Here is a 14,055-nt window from a genome sequence, read left to right as displayed (position 1 = left end):
AGTGCACTCTGGAAATAGAGCGGATTAAATGCACCAGGGTGCTGGGGTAATTAAGGGTGAGAAGCCAGGGCGTGAACAAACGAGCAGGTCAGCCATCAGTGTGCGCCGCCTCGCCTCCTTTCCACTGAAGAAGACACTCCACGCTCACCCTAAGTAAACAAACACCGCACGTGGCGTTTAATCCACGCTCTCCCTCACTTGTCACTGACTTCGGGTGGCTTTGATGGGGATATAAATTAAACTCTTTCCCTCAGTGAAAGCTTCTGCCTGACTTAAAAATGCTTTCACTGTTATTACTTTAGCTTTCCTCGGGTGTTTGCAAGTGGATGAATTCACATCCTTCACCCTCATGCTTTAGCTATATTAGTACAGTTGATAAGGCAACCTTCTTGTTTAGACAAGGGTTTGGTTTTTTAACCATGTAACTTCTGCCTAAACTCTCACTCCCCGGAGATACCTTTACCCTGCAACCTCTCACCAGATATTTTCCCTTTAGCAGCTTGTCTTACAGATAAAAAAGAGAGATTAACTAATGGTCTCGAGAAGTTTTGCAGTAAGGGAAGGTCAGAGATGTGAAAAATGGAAAATAAAAAGCACGTTTACAAGAGCTTTTGTCTTTTTCCTGCCGTTGTCAAGTATTTTCCTTTTTTACTGTTGCTTCCCATTACTGTCCAAAAATGTAGAGGTCTTACCTGGTGTTGGTGTCCGTTCAGCCATGCACAGTCAGATTTCCACATTGGGATCTGTGAATCCTTTCTTCCCCTCATTCACCAGCACAGGCTTTTCTGTCCTTGTATGCCAGACTAAAATCTGAAGAAGCCAACAGCAGTCATTAGCCGCACCTCTTCACTGCACTAACAAATATTCTTGCACATTAAATCAATAGTGCAATTTAACCATCTACCCTGGAGCCTAATGGCGCATTCACAGCTGAAAGGAGGTTTGCATAAAACTTCGTTTAGGCAGGCCTACCGCTATCCAAAATGCACAGCGCACAGAAATTACCCATTTTACAGTGTACTGTCTTGGGACATTAACCTGCTCCTTCCATGTAGTTATCAACCATCTTCCTCAAAAGGCTCATCAACCTTTTCAATGAGGTAAGGCAGTTCCTTTATAACCACAGAATCACATGCATGTTTCCCCATAGACCGAGTTCCTGACTCTGGTTCTTGGTTATTATGTGACTACATCCTTGGCCAGTGTGGAGTTACTCGCGAGGCTCAGAGTGGAAATGCAAATTCTTGCCACTTTGGGTCACATTGTGCCTCTTGCGTTGGAGGGCAGAGGCAGTTACAGCGAGTGCCGCCAGCTGCTCCAGGTGTCACCATTGCCTTTGGTTGTGTGAAATATTAAAAAGGATTTTTCAGTGCTGAAAATCCATTATTGGAGGGAAGACATCAGTCTGCTCCCTACCCTCACAGTCACTTCTTTTTCACTTTTAAATTCTTTCAAGACCCTAAAAAGAGATGAGAGTGACACTGATGGGAGAAGTACTTACCGCTGCTACAGTTCTCTGTTGCAGCCTCTGCTGCCTCAGAGCTGCAAGATGCAGGAGCTGGTTACGGAACGCTCCCTTCCTCCCACACACACTCTGGGCTGTACACGGCCCCTTCATAACCCAGCAAGCGTTAGTCCACCACGTCACCTCAACCCCACCCCCCCCCCACGCAGGTCCTTTGAAATGCTGGCCCCACGCTGCCACCCACTATTCCGTACCAAATACAATACGCTGCATCACTTCAAAGCCCCCCTCCAACTTGCTTAAAACAGAACTGAAGCTTCTACTAAAAGCCTCCCTCAGTCTTAGCAGCAGAGTTTAATATAGATGAACACATCTGTGGAGAAGAAATGGAAAAAATATAAATTGAAGAGGTGGCCTGACGTTTTTGGAGGGGCGGGGGGGTAGTATTGTAGGTAAACAGTTTCTACTAGCTGTGCTATACTGCTGGCACAGACAGCTCTGGAAGCTGTTTTAAATACTCTCCCCTCACTAGACTCAGTTATACTTACTGCTTTGCTCCTGGAAGCTGAATTGCTGGGAGCAGCTTCGTTCCTTCAGAGCTACAGTTTCCTGCTTCCCTTCACCTGCTCGCAGGGCTATTTCCTACCTTGCGGGGGTTTCCCTCTGGTTGCTATGACAATACTCCGCACATTTAATCCAAGTATCTGCAGACCATTTCATACCCAGTCCCTGCTTTTCTGAAAAATGAGGGCACGTTCTGTTTCTAAAGGATGAACAAAGCACTTTTCAAACCCTTCTGGTTAAACAAGAGCACCCACACCTTCCCAAGAAGCTGTTTGACCAAATTTGTCTCTGATGTGAGCAGTCACCTCCCGTGCAGGGCTTAAATCTTGCCTGTTAGTACTAAGGCAGGAGAGACCAACTGCTGTCTGGAGTGGGTCCAAAAACCCATTTAATCGCTCCCCCACAACCACTTCAGAGCCCGCTCATCAAAGTTCGCCTTTTATTACAGCCCTGCTCACCCACTGCAGCAACGCTGCTGCAATTACGGCGCTACTTTCCTATGAAAAGGCAAACCCAAACAGGTCTGTACAAGTGGCTCTCGGGGCTACACCAGCATCAGTTATGGGCTTCTCATCCAATAAACAGAATGTGCAAACCTTAATGCAGTCCAGGTGCTAGAAAACCCTTGTAGCCAATTCTCCTTTCCAGCAGGAGCAGGTAAGAGCTCTTTCTACTTCTGACACATAAACACTCAACCCTGCTGAAGGCCAAGGGCTGCACTCTGCCAGGAACAGGACTCCCACTTCAGCAACTCTAACCACATACTCCATAAACAGAAGACCACAACTACACATTATTAGCTTTTCTTTAAACTGGATCCCACTTCTGCACTGTTAAAGCCAAGTGCAGTAAAAGACAGCTATACTAAATTAACTAAAATGGACCAGTTTTCAGAGTTCACAGCTTGATAGAGCAGCTTCTACCATTTTTCATGCTGTGTTCTTTAACTTGGGAGGGAAATCACTGATTAGCGCAAAACCACCTGCTTTTCCTCTCAGCTAATTGCTTGATTTTGTCCACAAGCCGTGTGTTTGTTTTATGCCCCAAGCTTCGGTTTGCGCAAAACGTACAGCTTGCAAGGGAGTAAACAGTGAGGAGGACCAAGTGTCTGCCCTTCCCTGAACAGTGGTTTCACATAGGTCACCTGAGGGAGTCCCCTTTAAAAACCTCTACTGCTGCAGAACATTTCCAATCCTTTCCAGTCCTGCCGTTCAAAATCACAGGACTCAAAAAAGAGCTAAGAGATTATAAGAATTCATCTCCATAGCAGACTTCTTCACTGTCTTCTAACAGGAAATTAAAAACCCAACAGGCAGGTTAACCTACAGTTGGAGGCGACCACAGGGTTTTAAGGACACTGACCCTCCACGGAGGGTTTCAATAGTTCTTATTTGAAATGGAGACTACACAACATGAAGAAAAAGAGACACTGAGCTGAAATGACAGATTTGCTTCCTCCCAACTACTGCTAAACCAAATTTCTGCAGGCTCTCTTAGGCACCGTGGAGGCCCTCTTCTCCCAAAAGCACATCCATTGGTATGACAAATAAAGATTGCTTCTCCCTATAACTCCTGCTTTTCTCATGCCACTGCTATTAAATGAGCCAGAGCTCTGACAGTAATCTTCAACTGTGTAATTACACTAGCTTGAAGATTTGTGCTTTGTGATGGGTATTACAGGCAAAACAGACAAGACCACAAGAGAAGAAAAGGTCACAGCGGTCTAATCTGAGCTATTGCAGCTGCAGCACAGATCCGAAGGTCCACTGTGGAGCAGTGCAGGAAGACAGCGCTGCAAAACCCACACCACTCCGATGTAAATTACAGTTTGCAGCTTTGGTACAGGGAATGGCGTCGGCACAGCAGTTCTGGTGACTAATCAAGTCAAGACAAAGCCAAAAGAAGCCTCCCAGTTCTGCATGTCGGTTGTAAAAACCAACAGTTCGAGCACTGGTGTCTTCACTGGTGCATGTGTGAAGCTTAACCGACAGTGCTGTCACACAGCAGCCAGGGTACCGAAAGTTCACTGCCAACCACTGCTCACAAACCCACCCAAGAAGAAGAACCCAGTCTCAGGAATTTAACCCAATCTAACCCAAAAGGGGACAGATCTCCTCCGTCTGTACCCTGCTGCTCAGCCCCTCAAAGGCACAAAGAGCTCAAGAAGCTGATGCCCCTGCCTGCCATACGTAATGCCCCAGGATAAAATCAGGAGGAAGCAAAGTCCTCCTTTTCAAGCCTTCTTGCCTTCAGCTGACGTTTCCTCTCTCTTCTGCCCATTCTGAGCCAGTCTGAGCTGGTTTAGATCTGTGACACACCACGAAGCAGCCAGTTTGGGTTGCCTTTCGCTGCGCAGTTTCCTGGCTGCTGCTGGGCTGAAAGGCTTGGCCTCCTCCATCTGCACGAGGATTTATTCCCCTCCCAGAGCCAGTTCCAAGATCCACAGTAGCCACCGTGCTGGTATGTGGCTCAGGTACTGCTGGGAGAGCTCTCTTTTCCCCCTGTCCTCTTGCCTGTGTCTGACAGCAATATATATTAAAGATACCGACCGTGGCATCTAACAGTGCCCACGAGCACCTCGCCTCTAAGGCTCAGAGGCAGCCAATTCCCTTCCATAACACCCACCCAAACACCAAGCTCTAGCTCGAAGATTTAATCTCAGACTTGACTCAGCCAAGAGATAAGGAGAGAGGAGGAATGACTACTTCTAGCCACCACTTCAATGCCAGTGAATTGCTACCAAGACCACTCGAGTGCACAAAAGCCTGCCTCACCCAAAGAAATGTACCTATGCCCATCTCCCTGGAGAAACAAGTGGCTCCAGGAGCAGCTGGAACGAGACATCTGATTTCCAATGACCTTGTATTTTGTGGTCTGTCCTCTTGCGCCAGTTTAAGCTGAAGCTTTTTCCATAGCTGGGGCCACTCAAAGTCTCTCTCCTTGAAAGGCTCCCTGGCTGAGCATACTGCGGCTTGTTTCCTCAGGTGTTAACAGAAAATGAGGGGCAGAATATGTCCCAGTTACATCGACCTCGTGGGAATACAGAATTTCAGACCTCTAATCTGTGTCAATGGATTGAAGAGAGTGTAGTCTGTGCTGCGGGGGGCAGGCTGGGGGGGAACGCAGGAGCAGCATTACACAGAAATACATAGCCTGCTTCCAAAGCCTTGTTTCTTTACAACTCCAGTATAAACTAACCCTTCCCTCCTGATAAGGAGGGATAACTCTCTCCTTTCTCCTTGGCAATTAATATTGACTTCCTTAATTTTCTCCTTCATTTGGGCAGTTCCCAAATCAAAGAAAATAAGCAGGATATATGTCTTTGGCCAAAGCTTAAGCTTTTTTTGCAGGAGTGTGCATTTGTGGGCTGAATTCTGATAAATACTACAAATACCAGCATTGCACACGGGGCAGGCAGCATTTATGGAGCTCAGATGTCTGTGCTTACCTTACATACTTCTCTGATCGCTCCTTAATGACTCTATCTGAGCATATCACAATTTTTAATGTAAATCTCACTGCAAAGAAGGAGTATGGTTATGTTTAACAGAAGCAAACTCCACCAGCTGCCGGAAGCGCACTAGCACAATGAGAAAAAAGTCTGTGCTTTGATCTCTGAGCAGGAGGACCCCAGACCACAGGCCAGATTTGTCCTTCTCTACTGCTTGTCTGGACTCTCCTCCTCATAAAATGGGTAAGCACAACAGCAATTGGGAAATGGAGGCTGCTGGCATCAGCTAAAAGCAGAAATGCAAAGCTCAACCTGCAAAGCTGCAGCCAGAGTTTGCCAGGAGCAGACAGCATTCAGTTCACAACAAGGACCCTTGTAAGATCTCCACAGCCTAGCCAAAAAAAGAAACACAGTCTGCTTCAAATCCTGGCCAGCAGTTCCTGCTTCCTCTCCATCTCTGACCTGCAGCTCTTGTGTGACAGCACTGGCAGAGCAGCCTGTCTGACAGCACCATTTTTTTTCCTCCTGCCTGGAAACAACTTTTTTCTTCTGCTCCTTCTTCCATGTGTTCCTCCACAACTGTCATTTCCTACCCCCAGACTTCTAACGCAGTTCTCTCCAATAGTTATTTGCAGCAGGCACAATATACCGAAGATTGCGTAAGTGGCCACGGAGTAAACACCCCTAATCTTCTGACCACCAGCCTTGAAGTGACCCGTGCAACTCCCTCCGCCTGTTGCAAACACATTTGTTTCCAGCCGGTGCTTTCTTCTTAGCTAGCAGGGCACGCAGTGCCCAAGAACAGACATCTAATTTTAATCCAATCTCTTTTCCCACCCTTGGGAGACCATCTGTGTTATTTATCCCAGTGCTGGACAGCCATAACCACAGACATGTAGATTTTATAAAACAAGGCACAGCAGGTATCAGATAATAAACGGAGTTGCTCCTCCCTCTCAGCTCCTCTTCCTTATTCCCAGACTCCTTGCCTGAGCACTGCCGAACATTGAGATCCTTGTTTTTTTACGTGGCTGGGGGCTGTAGAGCAGTGCAGATAGAAAGCAGAGAAAAAGGGTATTATTCAAAATCTTTTCCTATCCTAAAAAGGGATGGAGATCTGATCAAACACTGGGGTTTTTTTGCCAATAACAGCTTATTTGCAAAAAAAGAATGGTCCTCCTGGGATAATTAAGCAATAAAATCTCCCTAAGTCAGGCTGCCTGGTGCCATGAGAGTGCTATACAGGGGTCTGTGATCTCAGAGGGACCCTCTCCACACCTACAGTGCCCAGCAGACCCATTCACGAAGCTTTCAAAAGCACTTGACAGCACCTCTCTTGCTGTTGTCTTATGATTGATGCCTGTCACACTAGCCAACATTGTCTCTCGTACTTCCCTGTCATTCCAGATAGATATCCGTCTGTTGTCTCTTATTTTAGACTGGGAAGTCTTTCGGGCAAGAACCATCATTGTGTTCTGAGTTTCTACGTTATCTAGTACATAGGGCTCCTGCTTCATGACTTGGTGGCTCCTAAGCAATGTGTACAGTTAAATAATTAGCAGTCACTTTGACAGCAGTAACATCCCCCCCAAATGACACTTCCTGGAAGCCTCCTAGAGCTCAGAGCAATATCCCAGGCATTAAAACATTTCCACATTACCTCTGACACAGAAAGATCCAGGTTATTGTGGACAACTACAGTGATATTGCATAGATGCCAAGAGGGAGAAGGCAACTTCGCACTAAGGCAGTGATTGTGTGAGCAGTCTTCCCCTGCAGCCAAAAACCACTTTTTGTGGCTGGTACTCCAGGGTCACAGTTCAGATGGGTTCCAGAGGGCCATATCTTATGTGATGCTAGCTTCTCCCAGGAGTACCAGTAATCAAAAGCCGCAGGAATTCGCATAAAGCAGCCAACGTACATTTCACCTATGGTGTTCCCTGCTCCAGAGGCTTAGCAAGGCCATAGGTAAGTCCATCTTGAAAATAATAAGGATATATACTAGAGGTAGTTACAGGGCAGAGAAGACTCCATATTTCAGGGCCTATGGCAACTGCTAGCAGCCCAAAACTGAGAAAGACAACTGCCCTCCACACATTTTAATACCTAATGACCCATTCTCAGCCCCCTTGCAATGGGGGTCTGCCCTCATCAGACGCAGAGGACAAGTGACTGAACGGTAGGGCTGAACGGGCCTTCTGCTACCTCTGGATCCTTACAACCGATGTATGAAGAAGAGACTGTACCTTAGTGCAATTGGCAGCTTTCGGCTCAAGGTCATTCAAGGTCACTAGTTCCCGGAGCAGGCTGCTCTCCTGGTAGCCTCCCTTCACTCCTCGCAGTTTGAAGTAAGCCTGAGATCGCTGGAGAATCAGTCTGAGGTTCACAGCAAACCCTGCCATGTCTATAGCAAAGGGGCGGTGGGGGTCGAACACAGTTTTCCAGCCATAGACCTTCCCTGCGGCGTTCACTTTGGGTGACTCGTAGCGCAAGCCACCGACGAAGGCTACTGGCCACACTGACACCTTCCTGGTGCTGCGCATCTGGAGGCAAGGAAAGAGAAGGGTACGGTGGGTGCACACAGAAGGATCGGCCGCACACGGCTTCCAACACACAAACCAGCACCACCAGTTCCAAGACACAAACCAGCACCACGAATTCCAACACACAAACCAGCACCACGAGTTCCAAGACACAAACCAGCACCACCAGTTCCAACACACAAACCAGCACCACCAGTTCCAAGACACAAACCAGCACCACCAGTTCCAAGACACAAACCAGCACCACCAGTTCCAAGACACAAACCAGCACCGTGAGTTCCAACACACAAACCAGCACCATGAGTGCCAACACACAAACCAGCACCACGAGTTCCAAGACACAAACCAGCACCACGAGTTCCAACACACAAACCAGCACCACCAGTTCCAAGACACAAACCAGCACCACCAGTTCCAACACACAAACCAGCACCACCAGTTCCAAGACACAAACCAGCACCACCAGTTCCAAGACACAAACCAGCACCACCAGTTCCAAGACACAAACCAGCACCGTGAGTTCCAACACACAAACCAGCACCATGAGTGCCAACACACAAACCAGCACCACGAGTTCCAAGACACAAACCAGCACCCCAGCAGAATGACTTCACCCTGCTCACTGGATGTCCTGCAGGACACGGATGGCCCTGGGTTTCAGAGGATGCACACCCTGGAGCCTGAGCAGCAAAGTGCTTTGGAAAGTGGCAGCTAACAATAGCAATAGTAATGGGTAGCCACGGAGCCAAGCATGAGTGCAGCGCTAAAAACAAAGCTGCCAGTTATAAACTTAACTGAGATTTAGGAGGGGGTTTTTGTTCAAAGGTCTTTAGAGCTGTGGGGCATCAGTCTTGCACATGGACAGTGGGGGAAACAAGGACACAGAGAAGCACTTTGCCCGAGGCCACCTGGAAACGCAGGAGTGGCATATCTAGGAAGAAAGGTGTGTTCTCTGAACGCGAAGTAGTTTGAGCTGCAGTTTCAGCCTGTGAGCTGCAGTAAGGCTAAAAGCATCTTTAGAGCGAGGCACTGCAGCCGTAGCCCATAACCTCAGGGACAGCTGCGAAGCACAGCCTCTTCAGAAACTCCCAGCATGCAGGACGGTGCTTCGTAGCTGCTCCTGCTACCCAGTGGAAGGACGCTGGATGCCTCTGCTCCCTGTAGAGCCAACAGAAATAGACAGGAGCCATCAGGGGACACTTCAGATACCGGCACTTGCCAATGCAGATGCTCTGAATGCCAGTCTGCCTGCTCGCCCCCGCCAGCACCCTGCCCTGCTCTGCTGGCAGGCTCAGCCTCACGTTCTGCTCTCAGCCCAGTCTCTTAGATCAGGGATCTCCCAGAGCTAATCTCATCACTGTTAATTACTGCAAACGAGACCAGAAGAGCTCTGGCACTTGCCCTTCTGCATTATACACATGCTAACGGCAGCCCTGTCCACAGGGAACAATAGTGCGCGTCTTCTGCATTTCACAGCACATTTCATTGGCTCCATGTGACCTTAACTGCAGCTACACATCAAGGAGGAGAAGCCTCTACCAGCAAAGCACACCAGGTGAAGGAAGGAACCCTTTCTGCTTTATTAATGTGCAGTGTCTGTCTCAAGATGCTGCCAGAACCAGCCTCAAAGGGGACTGTGGAAGACAGACATTCGGTCTGAATTTCCTTTCACCTTTAAAAACATGTATATTCCTGTGGCTGTCCAAGCTGAAGGGAAACCATCAGGGAGGGGAAGGGGGCCAGATATGGAGCAAATAAATAGGAGATCCTTGGTATAAAACCTGGCAACTGGTAGGGAAGGAAGCAACCCTCCTTTTCTTGTTCCTTGCTGCAAAAGCTTGGCCTCAGGAGAGCAAGGGAACAAGGAATTTCTGAGCTGGAAGCCAGCTGAGGTACAGGTACCTGGCACTGTAACACCATTGCAAACCTGCAGACAGGGAAAGGCTCAGGAGTTCATTCAGAGCCCCTGATGGGAAAATCACATGGGAACCTTCCCCTGCTCAAGCCCGACAGGATTGTCAGGACATGCTGAAATTCAGCCTGCCATCACAGTTCCTGGAGCTGCAAACTTCCAGGCTGAGGTCTCGGCCCCATCGCCTACTTCAAACAGCCTCAGAGACCCTCCATCCCCTGATGCTGCGAGCAAAGTAGCTTCCGAGGGGAGCGCTGCACTCTCCAAGGCGGTGCGTGAAGGGCTCCACTTTTCTGGGAGGAGAAGCAAACGCTGATAAATGCACGCTCCTCCTGTGTGCAGCAAGCCAGAGCCAATTGCCCAGAGTATCTCTGAACAAGATGTCCTGCAAGCGCTGTGAGTGTGCTGGCACCATTCAGGCGTAACTCTGAAAGGGCGCTGCTACCTCAGCTGGGGATCTGTGCAGAGCAGCCACCAGGCTCTTGACAGCTGCAGAGTTTAACCAGTGGACACTCTGGGATGACAGCAAACAAATGCAAACAGCAAGCAAGTCCCCCCAGGGACTCCTCAAACAGAACAAACGTGAATTAGCAGCCAGCCAAGTGTAATACATAGGGGTGGTGGAGAAGAAAGGTAGATAACATCAGATCAGGAGCCAGGTGGCAATCTCCAGAGTGGAGCATGGAAGGAGGACGGCCAAGGTTTCTTTTGCTAGGCACTGTGCTTCCACACATGCATGTCAGACAGCAGGCGACGTTCCAACCCTAACAAGGCTCCCCACAGGGGATGGCAGCTCCTCATTACTTTCCTTTACAGTGAAAACTATCTGCCTCCTGCTCACATGCCACAGGATAAACTGGGGGTCCCATTACTTCGCAAAGGATGCCCTTGGGAAACATGCACTTCGCAGCGTGGTAACCGACCCCCAGAGAAAACTTCAGGGCAGCTGTGGTGGGATCACTATAAAGACAAGACTGATCCCGAGCTCAGGAGAGGATGTGCAACAGCATCTCGTCAGCTCAGTACACGGCACCTTTTACACCCCACGTGCTAATCTGTTGTGTTGAGCCAGCAGGGCCCTCCCCAGCAGCATCTTACCTCCTCAAAGAGCTCCAGGCTGTAGGTGTTATCATCATCAGCAAAGTAAACAATCCCAGGCTGGCTGTTATTTTTGTTAAAGGTCTCTCTCAACCATCTCAGAGCAAGGTTCCTCTGCATGGTCCCCCGGGGAATGCGGGGATCCCTCATGTCTCCCCGCAGCTTGTAGTTGCGGGGTGTCTCCACGTTGAGGTGGGTGTAGTTCAGCCCCGTGTCCCGCAGCAGCCGGGTGATGAGAGGTGTGCGCCGCTGGGAGTCCTCCACCAGGATCCAGTGCAGGTTTGGCACGTGCAGGAGGGTGTTGGCCAGGCGCGTCAGCTCTGCCTTCTGCACAGGCCGGCTGTAGGTGGGTGTAATGACGTGGATGGTGGGAAGGGTGTCTGACCACGGGGGTGGGCGGGTATAAACATATTCTGTCCTCACCACCTCCACAATGTCCCGGTCCGACAAGCAGTATTCCTTGGAGTCCAAGCCTGCAGTGAGATCACGCTGGGAGTCACCACCATCATCTGAGCAAGGGTACGAGAGAGAAGAAAAAGCCGCATGGACTCAGTCCTCCAACACCCCCCGAGTGAGCCAGCAGGCTGCTTGCTAATAGTAGATCGCCCTCATGGTTTCAGAGGAAAGGAAACAAGCTCAGATGGAGGCTTTAATAAATAAGTACACAAATAAATAAAGGAATCAGGGACAAACACACATGAGAAAAGAAGTTCCTGCTGTTAGAAAACCAGCATCAAACAAGGCTTGAGAGCCCAGGACAATGCTGCAGCTGAGTGCTCAGAATAAGCAACTTCAAAAAGCACCCAGAAGAGACAGGCTTGTAGAGCAATTAGATCTAGATGAAGAAAACAGCAACGAGGACTGACAATCTGTCATTCCTGTAGAGCTCCAGAGCTCTGGGCACCATGCTCAGTAGGACAGGACTCATGGCTCTGCACTCAAGCACTGGATTGCCTGGATTGGGAGGCAGGGAACTAACTGGTGGAAAAAAACAAGTCAGTAAAGATCCCCCAGCAGCAGCATCTGGCCAGAATACCGCAGTACCCCACTGCTCTCCTGACAGGCCTGGGATGGGGCACAGAGAAGTGGGGAAAGACACTCTCCAAATCCAGAAATGGAGAGTAGAAATTAAAGCCTGTAATTGTAGGCTTTTTCCTGCAGAGGCTTTCACCTGCCTCTGACTAACCTCTCCTCAAAAAGATCCTACCAGTCTCTGAAAATAACAGCCCATTCAGTAGTGTGCGTGTGAACAATGAACATCACATATATAAAATACACTGATCCAAACATACAAAATCCTTGCAAATAGAGACTTGTTCACAATCAGCTCAAGGAAAAAAAACCCAAACGTTCATGTACCTGTCGCTGTCATTTTTTTTTTCCAGGGTGCGACTTTCACACTTCCGTACCACTGTGGACCAGCAGGAATACCATGGTCTACAGTTAGGAACTGGCAGAGATGAAGGGGCACCTCCATTCAGCTGTTCTCTAGCGGGCATGTAATACTTTGAGCCATAGATTTTTGCAAAACCAGCTACTACCGGGAACTTCAGATGAGAAAGAACAGGAACAGACAGACATTAGATCTGACCCAGCAGGGTACTACCTATAGTTTTTTTCATAGCATGTTACTCTTCCAGCAGCACAGACTTTGATACCAGCCTTTCACCGAATGAAGGCCTTGTACGCCATAGCGTTGGTGGAGGGAAGGTCTGGATTTGGTGGGGTGGACGGGGACAAGGTGTCCTGCACACGTTTGTGTCGGGCCCTATGTAAGGCAAAGCACATCAGCATCACATAGCAGAGCTCTCTGAAAGCAGAGAACACTGGAATCAATTCCAAAATAAATCTGCAGAATGCATTGGACACAGACACAAATGTAATTAGCCAGGATGGTGCTTGAGACAGTTTGCAAACCCCTGCAGGTCAAACCCTCAGCTGTAAATCCTGGCATGTGTAAGGACTGCCATTCTGCCCTCGCTAGCCTATAGATGCACGTCTCTTTTTTAGCACCTGCTAGCCAAGGATCTCACAAACTTGTTACAAAAGAACAAAACAATTTCTCCCAAGAGCTTTCAGGTTGGTCTCTATCACCACTCATTTTCCACTAGGGGCTCAGAGAAGCAGTGGCAGAGGATGTGTCTTACCAGCATCGTTGATAAGTTCACGACAGTCAGAGCAGAGCAATCTCTGTGCTCTAACCTCAGTGTCCGTGGCCATTCACAAAAAACAGCTCCTAGTTTTCAGGGCATTGAATTAAACTGGTTTATAGACGGTGTATTCTTAGTAGTCTTTCAAGTTCTCTTTTAGAGCCCAGTAGATCCCTCATCCTCTGAAACACTGTCTACCTCCCAGAGGGGATCACAGTCATTTTTCCCTTAGGAACTGCCCAAAGCTTCATGGGTGGCTGTCAGTACTCCAGGAAGAAATGTAAAGCTGCTCAGGACAGACTCTGAAAATTCAAACTGCACATCAGACTGTTCAGCCAAAGGATAAGCAACTGTGGAGGATGGGTGCAAACATTAAAAGGAAAAGGGGAGAGAACCTCCCAGGGAAAGGGAAGTGGGAGAGAAAATGAGCTGGCCTTCTTCCCCACAGACAAGCCTCCCCAGACCGACCCACCTGCCCTGGCACTCAGCAGAAGGGCAGAACCAAGAATGAAGACAGCAGTAGGCAGCCTGGCTTCTTCCAGCCTCCAAGAGCTCTCACACCCTTAGGTGTTGCTGCTATGCAAAGAACACAATAAAAACTAGGACCCTTCTGGCCAGAAAGGATCCCTCAGAACTTCCTGCATTCATCTGATTTGGGCCAGGGATCTAATGCTTTGTGTTACAGGTAGTGTGGAAGCTGACTCTTACAGCATTGTAACTCCATCAGACAATCAGGTGAGATGCTGGCTCTTGCCTTCTCTTTCAAGTGTAAGAGCACCAGTTTGCTGCTTTGCTGAGGACACTTAAAAAATGTTCTTTGCCTCACGTCTCCCAGAGCAGCTGTCTCAAGTGGCAGGTTTGTTTGCTCTGCT

General features: G+C 48.7%; 1 protein-coding gene across 2 annotated transcripts in view; it reads right to left on the bottom strand.

Annotated features, from left to right (window-relative positions):
- Positions 1-14,055, bottom strand: part of B3GAT1 (beta-1,3-glucuronyltransferase 1) — a 40,433-nt gene that overhangs the window by 4,421 nt on the left and 21,957 nt on the right. For both annotated transcript variants that reach the window (XM_005236618.3, XM_005236617.3), the window contains exons 4-6: positions 11,034-11,542; positions 7,727-8,023; positions 693-810 (exon numbers count right to left, since the gene is read on the bottom strand). In XM_005236618.3, coding sequence (XP_005236675.1) covers positions 724-810; positions 7,727-8,023; positions 11,034-11,542 — 893 coding nt within the window. In that variant the 3' untranslated portion in view covers positions 693-723. The remainder of the gene's footprint in view (positions 1-692; positions 811-7,726; positions 8,024-11,033; positions 11,543-14,055) is intronic.

Source organism: Falco peregrinus, chromosome 15 (genome assembly GCF_023634155.1).
Source record: "Falco peregrinus isolate bFalPer1 chromosome 15, bFalPer1.pri, whole genome shotgun sequence".
NCBI classification, from domain to species: Eukaryota; Metazoa; Chordata; class Aves; order Falconiformes; family Falconidae; genus Falco; species Falco peregrinus.
Note: the sequence above shows the minus strand (reverse complement) of the source record. Positions and strands in the feature narration are given on the sequence as shown.